This window comes from Dipodomys spectabilis, unplaced genomic scaffold (genome assembly GCF_019054845.1).
Source record: "Dipodomys spectabilis isolate Male_0828 unplaced genomic scaffold, ASM1905484v1 ptg000018l, whole genome shotgun sequence".
Lineage (NCBI taxonomy): Eukaryota > Metazoa > Chordata > Mammalia > Rodentia > Heteromyidae > Dipodomys > Dipodomys spectabilis.
This window is the reverse complement of record NW_024870695.1, coordinates 14,076,298-14,098,274: the sequence shown is the minus strand read 5'-3', so window position 1 is coordinate 14,098,274 and position 21,977 is coordinate 14,076,298. Positions and strand designations below refer to the sequence as shown.

General features: G+C 53.4%; 1 protein-coding gene across 1 annotated transcript in view; it reads left to right on the top strand.

Moving 5' to 3' along the window:
* The first annotated feature begins 13,348 nt into the window (after positions 1–13,348).
* The window catches only part of Arhgap23 (Rho GTPase activating protein 23), a 79,568-nt gene continuing 70,939 nt past the window's right edge, over positions 13,349–21,977 (top strand). The window contains exon 1 of the mRNA XM_042673991.1: positions 13,349–13,414. Coding sequence (XP_042529925.1) covers positions 13,352–13,414 — 63 coding nt within the window. The 5' untranslated portion in view covers positions 13,349–13,351. The remainder of the gene's footprint in view (positions 13,415–21,977) is intronic.

Below are 21,977 nucleotides of genomic sequence, written 5' to 3'. Positions count from 1 at the left end.
CCTTCCTTCCTTCCTTCCTTCAGCTCTCCTCTCCTCCCTCTCCTCTCTCTTAATGGTATTGGGATTTGAACTTAGAGCCTCATCCTTGCTTGGCTTGATTTTCTAACTCAGCTTGCTTGTTCACTTGAGCCAACCTCCAGTTCTGCTCTCTGCTGGCTAATATTTTATTTTTATTTTTTGGTGCCAGTACTAGGGCTTGAACTCAGGTCCTAGGGGCTATCCCTAAGCTTTTGTGTTTTTGTGCTCAAAGCTAGTACTCTACCACTTGAGCCACAGCTCCATTTTTGGCAACTATTTGGAGATGAGTCTCACAGACTTTTTTTCCCCTGGCAGGCTTTGAACTGCAATCCTCAGACTTCATATACCTGAGTAGCTAGGATTACAGGTGTGAGCTACCAGTGCCTGACTACATAGAGAATTCTTTACTTTGTAAAGCAGAATACCATAACTTAGACTTGATCAAGCTCAGAATGGGTGGCTGCCATTACCTTTCTCTCCCAGGCACTGAAAGACAAACCAGGGGAAAGCCAATGAGAAAGAATGGAGCCTGACGGAAGCTCTACCAGGGTCTGGGAGAGAGGCCGGTTCAGGGTCCGTAGGGTGGTGTGAAGCAGGGGGACTACATGTACAGCATACTTGTTGGCTGGCCCTTTTCTGTCTTCTGTCTCTTTAGTTCAGGACAGATTTCATCTGAAGGGACAAAGAGCCCCATTGACCTCATAGCCTTATGACCCCACCCAAGTGTGCCCTCCCTTCCCCAAGCAGCCCTGCATAGCAGATAGGGGCATGAGGCCACCTAGAGGGCATGGCAAGGAAGCTGAGAAAGGCCACAGGCAGCTGGGCAGAGTAAGTGGGAAGTGCCAACCAGACCTTCACCAGGAATGGGTGAGTGCCTGAAGGGTTCTAGTCTCAGGAGCAAAGTTGCCAATGCACTGCAAATGATGGGAGAGCCTAAGGGGTCCAACTCAGCCCCCAAATGAGCAGCTGGGAGCTCAGGGTCTTGGGCTTACATTCCTGCCTCCCACCCCCAGCACACACACACCCCACACACGCACCCAGACTATAAAGCCCCCTTTGTCTAGCCCATTGAGGATCTTAACTCTCCATCTCCGCTCCCTGCCCCCTTCTCCCTTTACCCTCGGGTGCCTGAGGAAGAGGCCAGGGCTTATTGAGAAGGAATGAAGCCACCTTCATGCCGGCCTGGACACTGGCCCAGAGGGCTAATGCAGCCAGCCTCTGCACAGGGATGCCCCACCTCACTGCCTGCCTCAAGGATCCCCGCCCCTGCTTCTCACATGCCTTATCATGTGATGTAACTGCTTGGCCCTGCCCTGTTGGGGGCAGGACACAGGCAGTGGGCCCTGCAGGAACCACCCCTGTTAAAGGCGACTTGGGGAAGTAGTGTGTTTGACACCTCTTTGGTCTTTGCCAGAGTGGGTGCCCCCCCCCATCCCCAACTCAAGTTCCCAGGTGACATCTGGAGTTCACGTGCTCTTTCTCTGGCCGTGGATAAAGAAGTCAGCATCCTGCTTGGCACATGGCTGGAGCTTGCTTGGCACCGTGGCTGGGTAACAGCAATCTCCATCCATCCATTTGCATAGAGGCTGGGTCCTGGTGGCCTGGAGCAGCTAACCACCGCCCCCCCCCCCCCAACACACACACACATAGCTGCGTGTTTATACCTCCATCCCCGGTGGGGATGCATCTCCCTGTATTCTGTGGGTTGACATTCTTTTTCTCAGACACCTCTGAAGTGGCCCGTTGGCCTAGGAGGCCATCGGTGTGGGGCATTGGCGTCAGCTCTGCCACCAAGCTGCCTGGTGACCTTGCCCAAGCCCCTCTCTAAAGCCTGTAAAATGTGAGATGGAGTCCTCTGACCCCCTTAACCTCAGGAGTGAGGAGAGGGACGACCTCGCTTGCAATGACAAGGGCACCTTCCCTCCCCTGCGAGACCCCAGGACAGGCAGAATTGGAGGGGAGGGGGTGTGAGAGGCAGGAGGAGCCCCCTGGATGTGTGAGGCCCGTGTGCACTGTGCGTGTGCGTGTGTGTGCGCGCGCGCGCGCACCCGGGAGTGGCAAGGTGACTGCGGGGAGGGTGCCTCTGGCCGCGCGGCCCCCACCCCGGGCTGGGGGAGGGGGCGGGCGGAGGGGCGGGGCGGGCGGGCGGGGCGGGGCCGGCGGCCGGGGAGGGGGCTTGGGTGGCTGACAGCAGGCGCTCCGGGCGGCGCGCGGTCCCCGGGTGCAGCTGCCCCTGCCAGGTCTTGCATGGAGGGGCTGCCGCCGCCCCCTGCGCCCCTCGGGGCCGACGCGGCGAGGACGACATAGCGGGCGCAGCATGGAGCAGGTGAGCGGGCGCGGGGCGCGGGGTGCGGGTCTCCGAGCCGGCGTGCGGGCTTTCTGACCGGGTTGAGGGTGGGCGCGTGAGGATCCAGAGTGGGCCAGGCCCCGCGGGGCCGGGTGGGGGCGCGGGGGCGCTGGGCGGGGCACGGCCGGTGTCCCCGCGCTGACACCCTGGGAAGGCGCCCTCCCCACCTCCGCTCCGGAAAGACAGCACCCCACATTTACAAGCCCCCCACCCCTTCTAGGCTAAGTCCAGCCCTGCCCTCGTCAACAAGGGGCAGCAGCAGGTCTGCAGAATGAAGGGGGCGATTGCGGGGGGGGGGGGGGGAGTGTGGAGAGGGCGGATAAGGAGAGGTGTCTCCCAACCATACAATTAATTTCCCTGCCCCCACCCCCACCCCGGCCCCCCATGTGGGACTTTAGAATACAGTTCCCCCTCCCCCTCCCCGTCAAGGGACCTCTCCCAGCCGGGCTGCCTCCTCTCCCAGTTAGAGCAGCTGCAGCAGCTGCTGCCACCATTTCATGGCAGTGAGAAGGTGGGGTGGGGTGGGAGACGTTTTCACATGTGCCCCAAATGCAGCACTGCAACCAGTGTGTGTGTGTGTGTGTGTGTTGTGGGGGGGGGGGGCGCAGGGGGAGGTTGTCTGTCTTTCACACCGGATCCCTCACATGGCTCCAAAGGTGTGGACTGGGCATAGTAGCCAGGGAAAGCACACACACACACACACACACACACACACACACACATAGAGACACAGACACAGACACACACACACACACACACACACAGAGTCCCAGCCCTCATCCTGGATGCACCTCGTCAAATGCCAGACTAACCATCAATGATCACAGCCCCTGCTCCTAAGAGGGGCAGCTGGGCGGTGGGTGCAAAGTGCACTAGCTAAGATGCTCCTCTTGTGGTCTCTCTCTTTTCCCAGCTTCTTGGGAGTGAGATTTTGGGGTGTGGTCTGGAGAGGTGGGGTGAGTTTTCCTGCCACTAGTCATGTCTGTAAGTTCTGAGTCTTCCACCTGGCTCTCTTTCCCTGTCCCAGGCTCCTTGGGGCTGCTCTGGGGCCCTGGGTTCTGTGGAAACTCAGGCCGAGGGGTTTGTGTGGAGGTTTCCCTGTGATGGGGAGCTCCCAGCAGACAGTGGGAACCTAAGTTCTGGGGCGTTCGAGAGGGGTCCAGGGGAGGTTTGAAGTATTCTAGGCATCTTCTCTGGCTGGCCAGGATGTTTGGGGCAGGGCTGTGAGCTACTCTACCTCTAGATCTGTTTGGCATCTTGGGCATTAATTTAAATGTCCAGTGGCAGCTCCCCAGAGCATTAAGGGCTGGCAAAGCAAAGAAGACTCCGTTCTTCATTATCTGCTGTTATCATTACTGCCAAAAAAAAAAAAAAAAAAAGCAAGTGGCTACTAAATGCCACTGAAATGCTTATTATAAAAGAATGAGTATTGTGTTATGTTTCACCTTAATACACACACACAACACACACACACACACACACACACACACACACACAATTTTAAAGTAGAGGCAAGGTTAGGGACACCAATTCTGTCCTCTACAGCACAGTCAAAGTGTCCTTCCTTTCTTTACTTATTCTAGGGGCCAGTGCTTTCCTTTACCCCAACCTGGCCAGCCCCTCCCCTGGGAGAAGAGTCGGGCATCGTACATTGAACTGGCTTGCTTTCTTCTCTCTCTCTTTCTCTTTCCCTCCCTCCCTCCCTCCTTCCCTCTCCCTCTCCCCCCTCTCTGTCTTTCTCTCTCTCTCTCTCCCTTTCTCTCTTTCTTCCTTGCTTGTGTTAATCTCTTTACCTATGGCCCCATCCCTCTATTTTTCCTCCCTCCCTTCTTTCTTCCTTCCTTCTCTCCTTTTCTCCCTCCTTCCCTCCCTCCCTTCTTTCCTTCTTCCTTCCTTTCCTCCTTCCTTCCTTCCTTCATACCTCCTTCATTTCTCCTTCCCTCCCTCTCCCTCCCTTCTTCCTTCCTCTCCTTCCTTTTTTCCTTTCTTCCTTTTTTCTTCTTGAGGTCTCACTATGTATCCAAGGCTGGCCTTGAACTTGTAGTCCTCCTGCCTCAGCCTCCTGAGCCTGAGATTACAGGTGTACAACCACCATGCATAGCTTTAGGCCATGGGCTTCTGCCCTGACTCTGCAGAGAGTCACTAGGAAGCTTCAGCTAGGCATGCACTTTCTAGCTTGCTATGAAATCTCCCTGGCTATGGGGGTGTGGCTCTCTAGATGTTCTAGACACCTCTCTCAAGCACAGCACCTCAGCTTGCTCCCTGGACACTTAGAAGCTTGTTCTCATGATAGACATTCTCATGATGCACACATGAGAATGGAGGGGGTGGGCCTAGGTGGGCCAGGCTAGTTGCTGATGCTCAAGGTCTCAGAAAACAGCGTGTATGGGTGCTTCTGAGATCCTAGCTGCTTTCCATGTACTGGGAGAGCTCCTATTTTAAGTTCTCCATGTGCTGAGCCCTCTTGTAAAGCAAGGAATCCTTTTATAGAGCAAGTGCTGATATGTCTGCTTGGTATGTGTGGATTTTGGCATGTAAGGTTTCCTTAAAGGGGAGCATGCCTGGAATCTCTCAAAGGGGCTGGAATTACGGGTGGAGTGGGCGACAGGACTGAAGGGGGTTCCCTCCCACCCCATAGTCGGCCCACCCCTTCTTTCTCCTCATTGGACTCTTCTCGCTCCACCCACGTCTGGCTCAGGGCCAGACAGGGGAGAGGAGCAGCTGCTGGGGATTTCCAGAGCTTCCTGGGGGAGGTGGGAACCACCCCTCCTGTCTTCTTTCCTCCCTTCTCTTCCTCTCCTTTCTTTCTCCATGTCCCCCTTCCCTCCTTTCTCACCCTTCTTTTAATTTTTATTTTTTGTCATTCCTGGGGCTTGAACTCAGGGACTGGGCACTGTTCCTGAGCTTTTGTGCTCAGGGCTAGCACTCTACCATTGTGAGCCGCAGCTCCATTACCAGCTTTTTGGTAATTAATTGGTTAAGAGCCTCACAGACTTTCTTGCTGAGGCTGACTTGGAACCATAATCCCTAGATCTCAGCTTCCTGAGTAGCTAGGATTACAGGTATGAGCCACTGGAGGCTGAGCTCTTTTTCCCCTTTTATTTCTTGGAATCTCTCAAAGAAGCACCTTTCAGAAGGGCAGAATAGACAGGCAGGTGAGTGGGACAAGCCTCTTGTGGTAGTAATATGGGTGTTTAGATAGAGTCTGGGGGGGGGGGGCAGGGACTACAGCAGAAGAGGAAGAACAGAAAGTTCCTCACATAGAACGGCAGAATTATAGGATCCAGTATCCTGGAGCTGGAACAGTCTGCTTGATAGGTCTCCCATGCTCTCCAGAGGGAATGTGCCACCCCAGAAAGAACAAAGGCTTTGCTGTGGAGTCTTGAGCTCTAGCTGGAAGTTCCTAGGTACTTGACTTAACCTCTCTGAGCCTGTTTCCTCATTTACATAGTGGGGCTAACAACTCATCTTCCAGTGCCGCTGTGGGCATTAAGTATGGAAAGAGCGTGGTAGATAGGAGGTGCTCTGCATTTCAGGTCTTTTGCTCTCTGTCTTACTATTTCCAAAGCCCTGCTAGAGGATGCCCTAATCTTTATAAGTCACCGTGAAGCCTTGCTTACATGCTCAACTATGCAGTTTATGTTGCTGGAGCTTCAGGTGCTGGTGACACAGTTAGGAGCCAGTAGGGCCAAGACCCAGCCCAAGACCTCTTCTTCTCCTGGCCCATGACATAGGCTTTCTAAGCACAACTCTCCCAAAGACTTCCGGTCTAGAGTGGCAGGCACAAGGCATCTTTGTCAATTTGTCAGACCAGGGCATAGCTGGCTGTAGTTCTCTTTTTCCTGCTGCTGGCCCAGGGAAACTGCAGTCCCTCATTTGCACCTGGAGCCAGCCGTTCAGAGGTTGCCTGGCTGTTTGTCAGCTTCCCAGTGCTCTTTTTCCCATGGGTAAAGCTTTAGCTTTCCTCCCCCCACCAATGGGCATTCAGGTGGGATTTCTTTCACAGGACTCCTCAGGGACTTGGCAACCAGGATAGCAGTAGGGACTGGCATGCTCTTTAGTGTTTCCTTGCCCCACCCAATACCCTACCTTGGCCTTTCTGTGCCAGTTGAGGGCCTTCAAAGTCTGGCCTGCCTTCCAAGCTCCCCTGCCTTCTTCCTTCATTTCAGCACCATGTAGCACCCCAGGCATCCTTGTTTGGGTTCACTGCCCTCTCTAGTATAGGGGTTCATTAATGGCAGGCGCAACACCTGATTCATCAAACTGTCCCCAGTAGCCCACACAGAAGCTTGCATGCAGTAGATGCTTAATAAGTATCATTTGACTTGATTGAACTGGATCCCACCTGCTTTAGAGAACCAAATTGGGAGGATGTAGAATTGTCTTGAGGGGACAGGAGAAAATGTGGGGGTGAAAAGCCATGGGTGCAAGACCTGCTTTCTCATCTTATCCACCAGGGGGAGCGCTTTCCCCTTTGGTGGATGGGCCCCGCTGTTGTAGTCTTTAGTTATGGCCTTTAGTCTCTTGAAACCTACAGGTCACACATTACAGACAGTATTTTTTTTTCTTTTTTTTTTTTTTGGGGGGGGGGTCCGGTTGTGGGGCCTGAACTCTGGGCCTGGGCGCTGTCCCTCAGCTCTTCAGCTCAAGGCTAGCGCTCTACCACTTGAGCCACAGCACCACTTCCGGCTTTTTTTCTTTTTGCTTATGTGGTGCTGGGGAATTGAACCCAGGGCCTCATGCATGCAAGGCAAGCGCTCTACCACTGAGCCATCTTCCCAGCTCCACAGACAGTAATTTTTGACTTTGGACTTTGTGTGAGCCAATACATCAACACAAATTCCGTAGGAATACTTCCAAGTGGGAAGTTTAATAAAGCAGATCTTGTGATGTTGGGCAAGGGTATTGAGCCTCATGGTTCTTGGGCAGGGGTATCAAGTCCTGTGTGGACTCTGGAGCTAATATACATGGGTTTAAATTCTGTGTGGTTGGGCCTGGGAATGTGGCTCAGTGGTAGAGTGCTTTCCTAGCATGCATGATGCTCTCGTTTCGATTCATTAGTGCCATATAAACAGAAAAAGCTGCAAATGGTGCTGTGGCTCAAGTGGTAGAGTGTTAACATGGCGCAAAAGAAGCTCAGTGGCCAGGCCCTGAATTCAAGCCCCAGGACTGGCAAAAAAAAAAAAATCCTGTGTTGTCTTGGGTAAGATACTTGAGTTTCCTAGGCCTCCCTTTCTTTATCTGTTAGACAAAGTAATGTATTTTACAGAGTCTTTGTAAAGTTTCACTGGAATAATCCTTACAAAGGATTTAGCAACTAGCCTGTTCACTCTCTCCGGGAACAACTAGACAACTGATTATCTCATATTCCAAGTTGGAATGGTTCTAGATTCTTTTAACTCTGTGTGTATGTGTATGCACACGCGTGTGTGCACGCCAGTCGAGCCTGGGCACCGTCCCTAACCTTTTGTGTTCAAGGCTAGCCACAATTCCACTTCTAACTGTTTTGGTAGTTAAATGGAGATAAGAGTCTCATGGACTTTCTTGCCTGGCTTTGAAACAGTCCTGAGATCTCAGCCTCCTGAGTAGCTAGGATTACAGGCATGAGCCACTGGAACCCAACTTCTTCTATCTTTTTTCTTCCTCCTTCCTAGGTCTTAAGGGCTCAAAGCTCTGATATTTGTTGCTCCCTGCCCCTTGACCTGGTAATCCTCCTCCTCATCTAATCTCTTAGCTCGATCTTTTCCATTGTCATCCCTGCTGCCTGCCAGAGGGGACATGACACATCTCTTCTCAAAGTTTGTGCCTAAGCCAGTCTAGAATCTAAGTGTCTAGGCCCCATCATTCCTCTGTCACATCCCGCATTTCCTTTCACATCCTTCCACATTTCCTACCCATGCAACCCCGGAAGCCTGCTCTCTCCTGCCACTCTACCTTTGTCCAAGATAAACATTTTCTCTGGGGTGCCCCATTCTCCAGCCACTCCTGTCTCACAAAATCTCAAAGAGCCAGACTGCATCTTTTGCAGTCAGCTCTCGGGCCTGCCAGCTCTGTTTGGCAGGGATCTTATAGTAGAGTCAAGATTTAAGAAGACCAGGCCTGGGGCTGGGAAGGTGGCTCAATGGTAGAGTGCTTGCCTTGCATGCATGAGGCCCTGGGTTTGATTCCCCAGCACCACATAAGCAGAGAAAGCTGGAAGTGGCGCTGTGGCTCAAGCAGTAGAGCACTAGCCTTGAGCTGAAGAGCTGAGAGACAGCGCCCAGGCCCAGAGTTCAGGCCCCACGACCCACCAAAAAAAAAAAAAAGAGGAGAAGTTCAACAGTTTTTATATCCCCAACGTCATCTAGCTTGCCCTCCTGATCTCCCCTATGCCCTCCCAGGTGAGGGATTCCAAATTACTCTTGTGGATGCAGAAAGGACACTTGCTTGGGAAAGACTTGAAAAGGTGGCATATAAGAAGTATTCTTATGAGGCACCAGTGGTTTACGCCTATAATCCTAGCTACTTAGGAGGCTGAGATCTGAGGATCACGGTTCAAAGCCAGCTCGGGCAGAAAAGTCCATCCGTGAGACTCATCTCCAATTAACCACCAGAACACCGGAAGTGGTGCTGTGGCTCAAGAGGTAGAGTGCTCAGCTTGAGCTGAAGAGCTCAGGGACAGTGCCCAGGCCAGAGTTCAAACCCCACGGCTGACCTCCCCTCCTACAAAAAAAAGTATTCTCAGGGTGGGTCATGCTCTACCCACCACATATGGAGTTCTATTTCTCCAAATCCTAAAGGAAGAACATCCATGGAGAAAATTGGACTTGGGGTATACAGCAGGATGCAGAGAGTGAGACACAGAGTCTGAGAAGCTGGGAGGGGGCGGGGAGGGACTAGAGGGGCCGGAAAGAGAGGGGGAAGAGGGCCTGGAGAAGATGGATGGGAAGGGCCAGGCAGGAGGGGGGTACAGGTCAAGGTGCAGGAAGAGGTGGGGAGGGCAGCTGGGTGGGGGAGAGCAGTACTTTCTGGGAAGTGGGACTGGGTGGGGGAGGCTTGTGAGTGCATTGTGGAGGGAGGAATTCGCTTGCCGGTCAGTGTGAGCTCATTTCCTCTTACCACCTCCTACAGGGGCTGAGGGCATCAGGCTCTGGAAAAAATGAGCCAGGGGTACCCCAGGGGCCACCACCCTTCTCCTGACCCCCACAGTTTCAGTTCAGCCTGGATTTCAGATGCCAACCCTTCACTCCCCTTTGTTCTGAGAGGAAAGACCTCTGTGCCCAGAGGACAATGGGCGCCTGGAGGTACAGGGGAGAAAGAGGCAGCGCAGGGACTGGATTAGGGAACAAGATCCGGGCACTATGATAGATTGCAATTAGAGCACAGGGAGGACTTTCTAGAAGAAGGGGATCCCTTCTGGCTGCGCAAGACCATGATGAAAAGGGGTGGAGAGGAAAAGGCGTCATTAGCTGCCCCTGCATAATTATAAAGAGGATTCTTTTCTGTTGACTACGGGGGACTTAAAAAAAAAGCATACATTTTCCAGCAGACCCCTGGTGGCTCACATCTATAATCCTAGCTGTTTAGCAAGCTGAGATCTGAGGATCACAGTTCGAAACCAACCTGGGCAGGCAAATCTATGAAACCGTTATCTCCAAGTAAGAAAGCTTGAAATGGCTGACACCAGTGGCTCAAGTCTGTAATCATCTCTACTCAGGAGGTTGAGATCTGAGGATCAAAGTTCAAAGACAGCCCTGGCTGTGAGACTTTTATCTTCAATTAACCCAGAAAAAAAAAAAAAAAGCCAGAAGTGGATCTGTGGCTCAGGTGGTAGAATATCAAATCTTGAATGAAAAAGCCAAGCAAGACTGTGAGATTCTAAGGGCACCTGTGGCTCACGCTTGTAATTCTAGCTATGTAGGAGGCTGAGTTCTGAGGATCATAGTTCAAAGCCAACCTGGGCAGGAAAGGCCATGAAATTCTTATCTCCAACAAACGACCAGAAAACCAGAAGTGGCAATGTGGCTCAAGTGGTAGAGCATTAGCCTTGAGCTGAAGAGCTGAAGGACAGCATCCAGGCCCAGAGTTCAAGCCCTATGACTTACAAAAAAAAAAAAAAAAAAAGAGGCTCTGAGTTCAAGCTTCAGGACTAAACACAAAACAAAGCCATACAATTAAAAAGAAAACATGGGGCTGGGAAGGTGGCTCAGTGGTAGAGCGCTTGCCTTGCATGCCTGAGGTCCTGGGTTCGATTTCTCAGCACCACATAAGAAAAAAGAAAAAAGCCGGAAGTAGCGTTGTGGCTCAAGTGGTAGAGCGCTGGCCTTGAGCTGAAGAGCTGAGGGACAGCGCCCAGGCCCAGAGTTCAGGCACCATGACCGGACCCAAAAATAAAAATAAAAAAATAAAATAGGAAAGAAAACAGTCCAGATCTCCCAGAGGCTCTCAGGAGTAGGGATGATGTAATTGGAGCCTGGGCCACTTCACTCTCTTCCCAGGACCTGAGCTCCTGACCTCTTGTCAAAGGTGTAAACATGGGACTTGGGGCTGACCAGTGTTCAGGCGCTGCTGATGGTAACAAAAACAGAAGTTAAGAGAACTCCTTGGGTTGGGCAATAGTGGCTCACATGTATAATCCTAGCTACTTAAGAGGCGGAGTTGTGATAATCCCAGGGTGAAGTCAGTCAAGGCATACAAATCCAAAATACTCTTGTCTCCAGTTAACCAGCAAAAAGCCAGAAGTGGAGGTGTGGTTCAAGTGGTAGAGCAACAACTTTGAGAAAAAAAAAAAAAGCAGCTGGAGGCCCAAGCAGGAAAGTCCATAAGACTCTTATCTTCAATAAACCACCAGAAAACCGGAAGTGGCGCTGTGGATCACGTGGTAGAGTGCTTGCCTTGAGTTGAAGAGCTGAGGGACAGCGCCCAGGCCAGAGTTCAAGCCCCATGACTGACAAGAAAAAAAAAAAAAGAGCCGGAGGCCCTGAGTTCAAACCCCAGTGCTGCCATAAAAAGAAAAGGAGAAAAAGAGAACTCCTTGGTCCAAAGGGTTGGCAATTCCAATAAACAGAATCAGCTCCCTGCTTACACTGGCCTGCCCTCTCCAAATGTCCTATTTTTTTTTTGGTCCGGTCATGGGGCCTGAACTCTGGGCCTGGACGCTGTCCCTCAGCTCTTCAGCTCAAGGCTAGCACTCTACCACTTGAGCCACGGCGCCACTTCCGGCTTTTTTCTTTTTGCTTATGTGGTGCTGAGGAATCGAACCCAGGGCCTCAGGCACGCAAGGCAAGCGCTCTACCACTGAGCCACCTTCCCAGCCCCCAAATCTCCTATTTTTTTATGGCTTCTATCTTTTCTTCATAACCCAGGAATTACAGGAACCTTTAAAACTGTAAGAAGGGCTGGGCACTGGTGGCTGACACCTGTAATCCTAGCTAATCAGGAGGCTGAGATCTGAGGATCATGGTTCAAAGCCAGCCCGGACAGTAAAGTCCATGAGACTCTTATCTCCAATAAACCACTAGAAAACTGGAAGTGGTGCTGTGGCTCAAGTGGTAGAGTGCTCGCCTTGAGCTGAAGAGCTGAGGGACAGTGCCCAGGTCCAGAGTTTAAGTCCCACAACTGACAAAAAAAACAAACAAAAAAAAACACAAGAAGGCCTACTTAGGAAATAGAGTTTGGAGGATTGGAGGATCACAATTAGAGGCCAGCCTGGGAAAGAATCTGTCTCAAAGAACAAGCCAGTTGTGGAAGTTCACATCTATAATTTCCACTACATGAAGGAAAGGGTAGGAGGATCTCAGTCCCAAGCCAGCCCAGGCCAAAAGCAAGCAAAGGGCTGGGGGTGTAACTCATTGGATGAGTGCTTGCCTTCCTGAGTTCAAGCCCCAGTAGAACAAAATGAAAATAAAAACACATGGCTGGGAAGGTGGCTTAGTGGTAGAGTGCTTGCCTAGCATGCATGAAGCCCTGGGTTTGATTGCTCAGTACCACATACACAGAAAAAAGCTGGAAGTGGTGCTGTGGATCAAGTGGTAGAGTACTAGCCTTGAGCAAAAGAAGCTTAAGGACAGTGGCCAGGCCCTGAGCTCAAGCCCCAGGACTAACCAGCAAAAAATAAATAAAAAATAAAAACACAAAATCTGCAAAAAGGCATAGAGATGAGGTCATCATGGGCTGTAGGAAGTAAGGAGGAGGAAGACTAGGACTTAGCAGAAACACCTTTCTAGCCCAATGAGAGACAGGAGGGGCTACCCTTTCTTGGTTATTAGAGGATGAGCTGGAGGGATCCTGTTGAGTGCAGGGAAATGAGAAGTTGGCTCAGGCTGTCTTTTGAGGTCCAGTTCAGAGTGAAGCCATGAAGACCATGTGACCGTGAGGGGCATGTGTCTGAGCCACAGGCCTCAGTGAAGGTGGGCTCCAGAGGGCCAGACATCTACCAGACCAGTGTCTCCCAGCCTTGAGTCCACTGTGAGCTCCTGGCTAACACTGCCAGGGCATCCCCACACCAGATCTTCCCTGATGCCTCGACTTTGCAGAGTCTCTAGCCTGCAGCTAAGCCCGGCCTTTTCTTCACTCAGATTCCGGGTTGCATCGTCTGGTCTCTGGCTCTGCCTCTCGTGCTTTCTGGCTCTTTGGGGCTCTGTTTCTGGCCATCTCTGGCCGTTGCCTTTTGCCTCTCCGGATGCTGCTCCCTGGGTTCTGTGTCCTGGAGCACCCTCTATCCGGGCCGGTCCCCCGAAGGCCGACACAAACTTCCTTAGCTGCGATCTCATCTCTGCGCCAGGCTGGGTGGAGACCCAGGTCTCAGCCCGCTTTGACCCCTGCTGCTCCGAGTGGACAGAGGCCGCAGGTGCGCCGGGTCGGTCGCCAGCACTGGGGTGTCAGGGGGCGGAGCGAGGGGGCGGGCCCGGGGCACCCCGCGCCCGGCCCCGCCCCCGGCCCGCCCCCCCGGGTCTCTGGCCCGCGCCCCCAGCAGTGCCCGGGCAGCAGAGCCGTCGCTGCCACCCGATGAATGGAGTCGCCTTCTGCCTGGTCGGGATCCCGCCGCGCTCGGAGCCCCGGCCCCACCAGGTGAGGGCGCTGGGCCGGGAAGGGGCGGGTCCGGGCGCGGCGGGGCCCGGGTCGCTGCCACTCCCCACGGCGGGCGGGCGCGGGCCTGGGGCGCACGGCCCCGGACACCGGGGTGTGTGGGGGGGGCGCTGCGGGGAACGTGGGGGTGGTGACGGGCTGGGGTGGGGGCCGAAGAGCGAGCTGCCCCTCCCAGGGGCGGCCAGGAGGGAGCTCAGCGGAGGCCCGGGGGGCCGGCGGGGCAGGGGCCACCCCTGGGGTGGCGGTGCCAGGCCCCTTGTGGCGAGGCCGCAGGGAGCGGGGGGGGGGGGGGGGGGCGCCTTTTGTCCGGGTTGTTCAGGCGGGGCTCCTGCCGCCGTTTCCTCTGCCCGAGTTTTCGTTTTCCGTTGGCCCGGCACAGCTGGAGGGAGAGGCCGTGGGGGAGGGGGTCCCGGGCGGGACGGCGGCGGCCGGGCGGGCAGGGGCCGGGCACCGCGTCCCCGGCCCCGGGCCACACTCGCCCCCTGTCGCCGGGTCCACCCTCGCGCGACACGCTGGCTACCAGGCTTGGGGCTGGGGGGCGCCGCTCCTCTGGATGCTGAAGAAGAGAGCCGCCAGGCCCGGGACCCCAGCCCTGCAGGCCGGGCTGCCCTCCCTCCTGCCCCCTCCGGCTGGCTGTGGGTGGGTCTGGGCGCGCGGGGTGCCAGGGGCATTACTCAGCGCTGGGCTGCTTTGCTTGGGTTCTTTCATCTGCCAGCTGCTGAGGCTGGGCAAGGGCCAGCAAGGGCCTTGGGGGGGGCACTCCCCCTCCCACCATGGGGCCAGTCCCCTGCCTCCCCTAGTCCCTAGGCCTGGTCTAGGCAAGCACCCGCACAGAGGCTTCTCAAGTTTGAAGGCGCAAGCACTGTCAGGCCAGTAGTTTTCCTGAGTTTGGAAAGGAAGTTCCCTGGGGTCCAAGTTAGCGTCGGTCAAGGCCTGAGTTGAAGCCTCTTTCTCTTTGGATGGGGTGCAGGGCAGCCGCACCCCCTCTTCTTTCCAGCCCTCTCCAGGGTTGGCCCTGCAGGCATATGCTTTGCAAACTCTTTCTGGGACAGAACTGTTTCTCTGGAGCTGGTTCTGCTCAGTTCTTCCTTGGTTTGCCTCTCTCTCTCTCTCTCTCTCTCCCATCCCTGCAGCCAAAATATGTTTCCTCATTATGAACTTGAAATTCAGGATGGACAGGGGGCGGGGGTGGAGGTCATTAAGCATGAGTCCCCGGGATCTCCCCACCCCCCAACCCCCCCAACAACACATACTTCATCTCCATTCCCCTCTATCTCCACCCTCTCTGGGTGGCCCAGCTGGGGGTGGATGGCTTGCTGATCCCACATGGTTCCTTTCCCCTCTGCCAGGGCGAACAGCCCCATTTTTCAAAAGTGGCCAGCTCTGCTGAGATGTGTTCATTGGCATGCCATTTCAATATCCATTATGTAACCAGTCCTTTTACCTCCAAACTCTGGCCTAAAGTCCCCCAGCCCTAGCTGGTTTCACCACGTACTGGCTGTGTAGTTGGAATGGCCCCCAGGTGGCTGGGGAACTCTAAGGTCTTGGGTCCCAGGCCCTGCCTTGCCCTTGGGAAGGAAGAGAACAGAGATTTTTCCCCCAGGCTGAGGTTGGATCATGCTCAATTCCAGGGCCTCAGAGCCCTGAATGGCCAGGGAGGTGTGAGTGTCACTGTAGCCATTTATAGAGGATGAGTCTGATCTCTTCAGTGATATTGCAGGGATAGAGACTGGGTCTTCTGATGGTAGCCAGGGCACTGAAGAGAGAAGTGATTAGAAGATGGCTTTGAGAGGCTCCCAGCTGACGCAGAAGGACACTGGACCTGGAAAGCAGGCCTTGTGGGAGGGCAGCCTGCTTGGGGGTTCTCTGTGTCCCCTCCTCAGCCCAACTCTGAACTTAAGGTGAAGTAGTGAAACATTGTTGACATAAATAGGAACGGGGGTGAGGGAGGGTGTTGGTGACAGAGCAGGGCAGTGCAAGAGTGGGCAGCAAATTGCTTCATCCCTCATTGCAGGGCTGCTTTGAAGGACTTTTCCATGTGTAATGTTCAAAGACAGACTACAAAGCAAGACTGGACTGACGATGTAAGGGACTCTAGTTAGATATTCAGGAGAACTTCCAAGGTCAAGCTTGTGAGGTGCACCACTACAGAGCAGTCTAGAGCATCATGCAGGGATGTTTCCTTCAATTGATCCCAATGTAGATATCCAGAGCACACAAATATAGTCGGATGAGCACCTACATTAATGCTCCTCTTCTGTGTGTGTGTGTTTTCATGTGTGTGTGTGTGTGTGTGTGTGTGTGTGTGTGTGTGTGTGTGTGTGTGTGTGTGTGTGTGTGTGTGTGTACCAGTGCTGGGCTTGAATTCAGGGCCTGGGCACTGTCCAGGCCCTTGAGCTTTGCTCAAGATTGGCTTTCCATCACCTGAACCGTAACTCCACTTCTAGCTTTTTGGTGATTAATTGGAGATAAGAGTCTCACAGACTTAATGCCTAGGATTTGAGCTGAGATCCTCAGGTCTCAGCCTCCTGGGTAAGCTACGATTACAGACATGAGCCACCAGCACTTGGCTTAGTACTTTAAGAAGAAGTACCAAGAAGGACTTAGTACTTTAAGGAGAGTTGCTGATAACTAGGCATAGATAGCAGTTCCTCTGGGCCAGGTTTTATGCAGATTACCTGTTTCATCCTCACAGTATCACCGTGAGGGGGTACCATTACTGTCCCTATGTTGCAGTGGAGGGAGGACATTAAGGCACAAAGTCTCATGGGTAGTAAGTAGCAGAGCCAGAGTGGGAAGTGGCCATTGGCATGACATGGAGCCATCACCTTCCCTATTGGACTTTCCAGCACCTCCCTCTCCTGTCTGGCCCACCTCAAATCTGTGTCCATCGTGGACACAGCCCCAGATCAAGTCAGTCTCTTTCTGGGTTGGAGCTTGGTCACTTGTCTTGTTCTTGTCCTCAGGGGTGATGAAGCCCAGATGTTCGGCCATGGATGCAGGTGGTGGATCTGTCCAGCCACTCCTCCAGCCTTCCCCACCCCATCCATACCAGCCCACACGCACCAGGGTCCTGGGTTAGCCAGTCGGAGCTCTCTTTCCAAAGGCACATCAGCCCTGCTCTGTTGGCTACAGGGATTCAAAGGTGGGGTATTGGCTTGCTCAGGGGTTTGGACAAAGCCTGGTTTTAATGATCCTGCTCTGTCACCCTCCGCAGACAGTGCCATGAACAGGGCCTGTGGGAGCTGGCACAGCCTTCCCCAGGCGCTCCACCCCTCCACACAACCTGCCTTCAGACCCAGGCCCCTGTGCCTTGTGAAACTGTGCCAGCTTGTCAGCAGGGCAGTGCCAGGCTGTACCAGGCGGGTATCTCTTCCCCAGTAGCCTCAGTGGGACATCAGGCTCAGGTGGCCTTGGGACTTCTGGAGAAGTTTAGAGCCCTGTTGAGTGTATATCACTTGTCAGAATAGTTAAGACTAAAGCAGCCATCTTGTCCAACTTCCCAGACTACAGGGCGAGACATTGATGCCACACAGCCCCAGCTGTGACCCCCTGACTTCCAGACCAAGTTGCTCCCTCCATCCTTCTGTTCTGGGTGTCCCCTGCCCCCACCCTGCCAGTAGCACTGGGCTCTGAGACAGAGAGGGGAGGGCAGAGAGGGGCAGGACTGAGTGGACAATGTGTCTTGTTCATCTCTGTGTCCCCAGTGACCAGCAACAGAGCCTGGCACTGAGCAGTTCTCCATAAATGTTTGTGAAATACAAGCCAGGGGAGCCACTGGGCCCTGGCCCCTGGGGTGCCCTGCGACCATCTCTCTCCCTGGTATTGTCATGGTCCCCTTACACATCAGTCTCCACATCCTAAGTTGCTCAAGGGCAAGAAAAAAATAATAATAGCAACCATAGCCATAGTGCTTACCACTGAGTAGTACATTATCCTAGTCCCATTCAACAGATGGGAAAACTGACACAAAGGTGTCACAACAAAGAAGTGGCAGAGCTGAGAAGTTGACCATGCTTGTAATCTCATTCCAAGCAACCCAGAGGTATCATGTTTGTCTGGTCACCCACAGAACCTGGCATGCAACCGGTACCCCAAGAATTCTTGTTGGATGACTGACTAAAATTCATGAATGATGGGACAGGATATGGCGTACCACAGACTCCTGTAACCTAATCCTTCGGAAGAAGGTGGGGTTGGGGATTTGGGAAGGGAACCTGGAGGTGTTTTCTACACCAAGAGGTCTGAGTTGAAGCTCGAGGGAGGGAGAGCTCATCCAGCTGCCCCTCCTAGGCCACCACAGGCCACTGGGGGATCCCAGGCTCCTGATTCTCTCTTGTTCTCAGTCTGCTTCTTCGCGGAGAGTTTAAAGAGGACAATGCTGAGGAATGAGCATGTGGGGAAAGACTACGGGTTAGACCATCCCTCTGGCTCTCATGTGTTCATCTCAGTGTGTCACCTTGTGGAAAGACTGTCCCTGTCAAGCTGGAGGGTGACCTGAGTCTAGTTTGGGGCAGGGCTTGTCATAATTCAATTCTTTTTTCCTTTTTGGTTGGTCCTGGGGCTTGAATTCAGGGCCTAAGTGCTGTCCCTGAGCTTCTTTTTTTTTTTTTAAATTTTTGGGTCCGGTCATGAGGCCTGAACTCTGGGCCTGGGCGCTGTCCCTCAGCTCTTCAGCTCAAGGCTAGCGCTCTACCACTTGAGCCACAGCGCCTCTTCCGGCTTTTTTTCTTTTTGCTTATGTGGTGCTGGGGAATTGAACCCAGGGCCTCATGCATGCAAGGCAAGCGCTCTAACACTGAGCCACCTTCCCAGCCCCACCTGAGCTTCTTTTTGTTTAAGGCTAGCTAGCACTCTGCACTTGAGCCCCAGCACTACTTCCAGCCTTTTCTGAATAGCTTATTTGGAGATGAGAGTCCCACGGACTTTCCTACCCAGGCTGGCTTTGAAGGTCAATCCTCAGATCTCAGCCTTCTGAGTAGCTAGGATTACAGACATGAGCTTCCATTAGCTGGCCATAATTCAATTTTTAAGCAACTCTTGTGTTGGACGAACACTTAACCATTGAGTGATACCCCCAGATCATAACGATCAATTCTTCATCTCTCGCAAGAAAAAGTATTGGATTTCTAATCATCTTCAGCCCTAAACCTTAGGTCCAGGGACATCTCAGTCCTCCTCCAACCTTTATGCACCTGAGCAGATGACCCCTTCCCCCTCACTGTTCTTTCTTCGCTGGTTTGAATTAATATTAGTCAATGTTCCAGGTCATTCTTCATCTTGTGCTAACAGTGGGTGATGGGGGTGGGAGGGGAGTGTATGCTAGGATAGGATAGAACGTGTAGGAGACACAGTTTACCGTCTCACATAGCAGGCCAGTGTGGGAAGAGGAGCAGCCTGGGCCTGGCCACCCGCTGTGGTTTAGTATACCGCCTCCTGGCTTCAGCCTGCTGAAGTTCTGGTTTCCATAATTCGCTGTGTGGCATTGGACAACTTAATTGTTTCAGCCTCAGTGTTTCTGTTTTTATTCTTGGTGCTGGTGTTGGTGCTGGAGCTCTGGCTTGAATTTAGGGTCTGGACACTGTCCCTTGGCTTTTTTTGCCCAAGGCTGGTGCTCTACCACTTGAGTCACAGTCCCCATTTCTGGCTTTTTGGTGGTTAATTGGAGATAAGTGTCTCACAGACTTTCCTACCCAACTAGCTTCAAAACACCATCCTCAGATCTCAACCTCCTGACTAGCTTGGATTATTGGCATGAGCCACAGGCACCTAGCTTTGGCTTCAGTGTTCTTTTTTTTTTTTTGGGGGGGGGGGGTCCGGTCGTGGGGCTTGAACTCTGGGCCTGGGCGCTGTCCCTCAGCTCTTCAGCTCAAGGCTAGCGCTCTACCACTTGAGCCACCTTCCCAGCTCAGCTTCAGTGTTCTTATCCCTGAAATAATAACAAAATTATCAAAAGGATCGAATGAGGTAACACAGGCAAAATGAATATCATTTGGTAATCCCAACTATTAGCAGCAACTAAAACAATAATCAATGGATGGAAATGAGAAGATATTTTTGTTTGTTTTGATCTGGGAGTGGTACCTAGATCCCTTGCACATGCTAGACAAGCCCAGAGAACACACCTTTGGCTCAATAAAAGGAACCTTTGATAGTCAGAGTAATGTGAAAAAGAAGTCAGCTGATCCTGGAGGTAACAAAGCCTCCATCACCAGAGATGGACAAGATCAGACTGGACAGAAATATGGACCGCAGAGAACTCAGTCACTGGAGGAGAGGTCAGCCCAGGAAACCCTAGGGCTCTGCTTTAGGACCAGCTGTGGGATAAGCCATCAGACACCTACCTCCTCTCTCATGCTATGGGAGTGAGTCAGATGCTTGGCCTCTTGGGAACCTGAGAGCCTGCCTGGAGGAGGCCTGGAAGGATGGGCATGGCTCTGGTGGGTGGAAACAGGCAGGAGGCCATCACAGTGCTGAAGGGCTTGGAGGCTAAGGGGTGGGGAGGAGCCTGAGCCATTAGTCAAGAAGTCACTGATCCTGAAGCCCACCCCAAGGCTGTCTGGTCATCCGGCATGCCTGAGGGGTCTGAGTGGGTAGGGTTAGGGGTGGGGAAACTGGGAGCTCTTGCCCCCCCCCCCCCAAGCCTCTTCAGGGCTACTCCCTGTGACAAGGAGCCTGGGTCTGTAAGGAGCGGAACTGGGGAAAGAAAGCCTTCTTATGCCCAATGCATTTGGGGGCGTATGGGGGTCGGGGAAACAGTGGGGCCTTTGTCCCTCGCTGCCCTGGAATCTGGCCGAGGAGTTGGCCCTAGGTCTGGCTGAGCCCTCTGCAGGCAGGTTGTCTTTGAAGTGAGACCCTTTCAAAGCTCGGGAGGAGACAGTAAGATGGTGGAGAGCCTGGGCTGCCTCTGTGGGGTGGGCAGGCACTGGGAGGCTTGGGGCCTAGAGGAATGTGGCGGGCTGGGGGAGCACATAGGACCCATGTGGGAAGACAGCCACCAGGGGTCTTGGTGCCAAGGTGGGGGTCAATGTAGGGAAAGGCAGAGTTCCTTTTGGCCGGGAGCTTGGTTTCTATGTCTCCAGTTTGATTTCTGTCTGCCGCTGGCTTCCTAAACCAGCAGCTTTTTCTTCCTTGGGAGCATTGGGTAGTTGGGTAGGGACACGTAGGTCTTAGAGCCTTAGGGAGGGAAGTGGCGATCTGGGCCATCTGGGCTTTCCCTGCTCCAAGGAGCCCTTAGAAGGCTTAGAAAGGGCTGAGTGGAGACCTCCACTCTTCACCACAGTTTCCCTTACCTTTGATGTGGAGGAAACAGTATGATTTTGGAAAGGAAAGGAAGAGAAAGAAGGAGAAAGGATGGGAGGAAAGGAGAGGAAAGCCCACTAGAGAGGGCACACCTTTGTCTGTTTCAGATAGAGGAATATTGGAGGCCAAACCTCTTCTCCTGTCTCTCCATTTTCCCTTTGGGGAAACTGAGGCTTAGAGAAAGGACAGGCCGAGAGGATGAGGCAGAGCAGAAGGGATAGGCAAGAAGGAAGGAAGCTGGTGGAAGAGCCTGTGCTTTGACCTGCTGTGAGGCCAGGAAGAGGGAGAGGAAGGAGCAGGTTTCTACTGGTGAGTTCCCAGAGTTTTGAGGAGGAAGTGGGGCTTCATGTGTTTGGATTTGGACTGCGCAGTGGACAAGGGTGCCCTGAGCCTTGTCCCACTCTGATGCTGCGATCTAATTCAAGCCCCCATCCCCCTCTCTGGAGTCACAGCACTGCACAGTCCTGCCCTGCCCTGCCTAGTGACATTTCAGCCACCGCTCGATGCAGCCTGTGTCAGTGGTCCCATGAGATGATATCAACCTAGTGAAATGGTGGCCGTTTCAGCTTGTGTAAGTACACCGTGGGGTTCTCACGGTGATGAAATCACCCCCCTGAGCACTTCTCAGAATGCAGCCCATCATTAAGTGACCTGCCACTGCCCTTGCTGTATTTGGGAAGTCTCCTGGAGGTGTGGCCAGAGAGGAGGAGGGAGCTGAGGTCCCCGGAGCCACGTTGGTGCTGCCTGTATCTTGGGCTGGCATCTGCAGAGCGGAGCCCTCATTAGCTCTAATGAAGCCTTGGCCCTGGGCCCCTCCACCTTGCTGCACCTGGGGGACCTGTGGGGGCAGCTGAGGTGGGCCTGGAGCCCAGAGAGGGAGAACATCAGAAAGAGAGGAGGCAGGAAATGAGGGCCCCATATGACAGGTTGGGGCCGGTGGTGAGAGGACAATAGTCCCCTACCTCCCCCCCCCCCCCCCCCCCCCCCCGCAACCTCTGTCTCCTCCATTGGCTCCCAGAGGTCTTGGTCTTCTATTGGTAAGGAGAAGACTTTCTGAGAGATCAGGCATGGCTTGGGGCTGCTGAGTACATTCCCAGGCAAGGCTGGCATACTTTGTCCTTCCTGCTCTTTCCCTAATTCAGCCTAGAGTGGCATGGGAGGCTCCATGCTTGGGAAAAAACAGGCAGTGAGCAGAATGTTAAAGCAAACCAGCCATGGTTCTGTAGGTGGTCATTACAAGCAT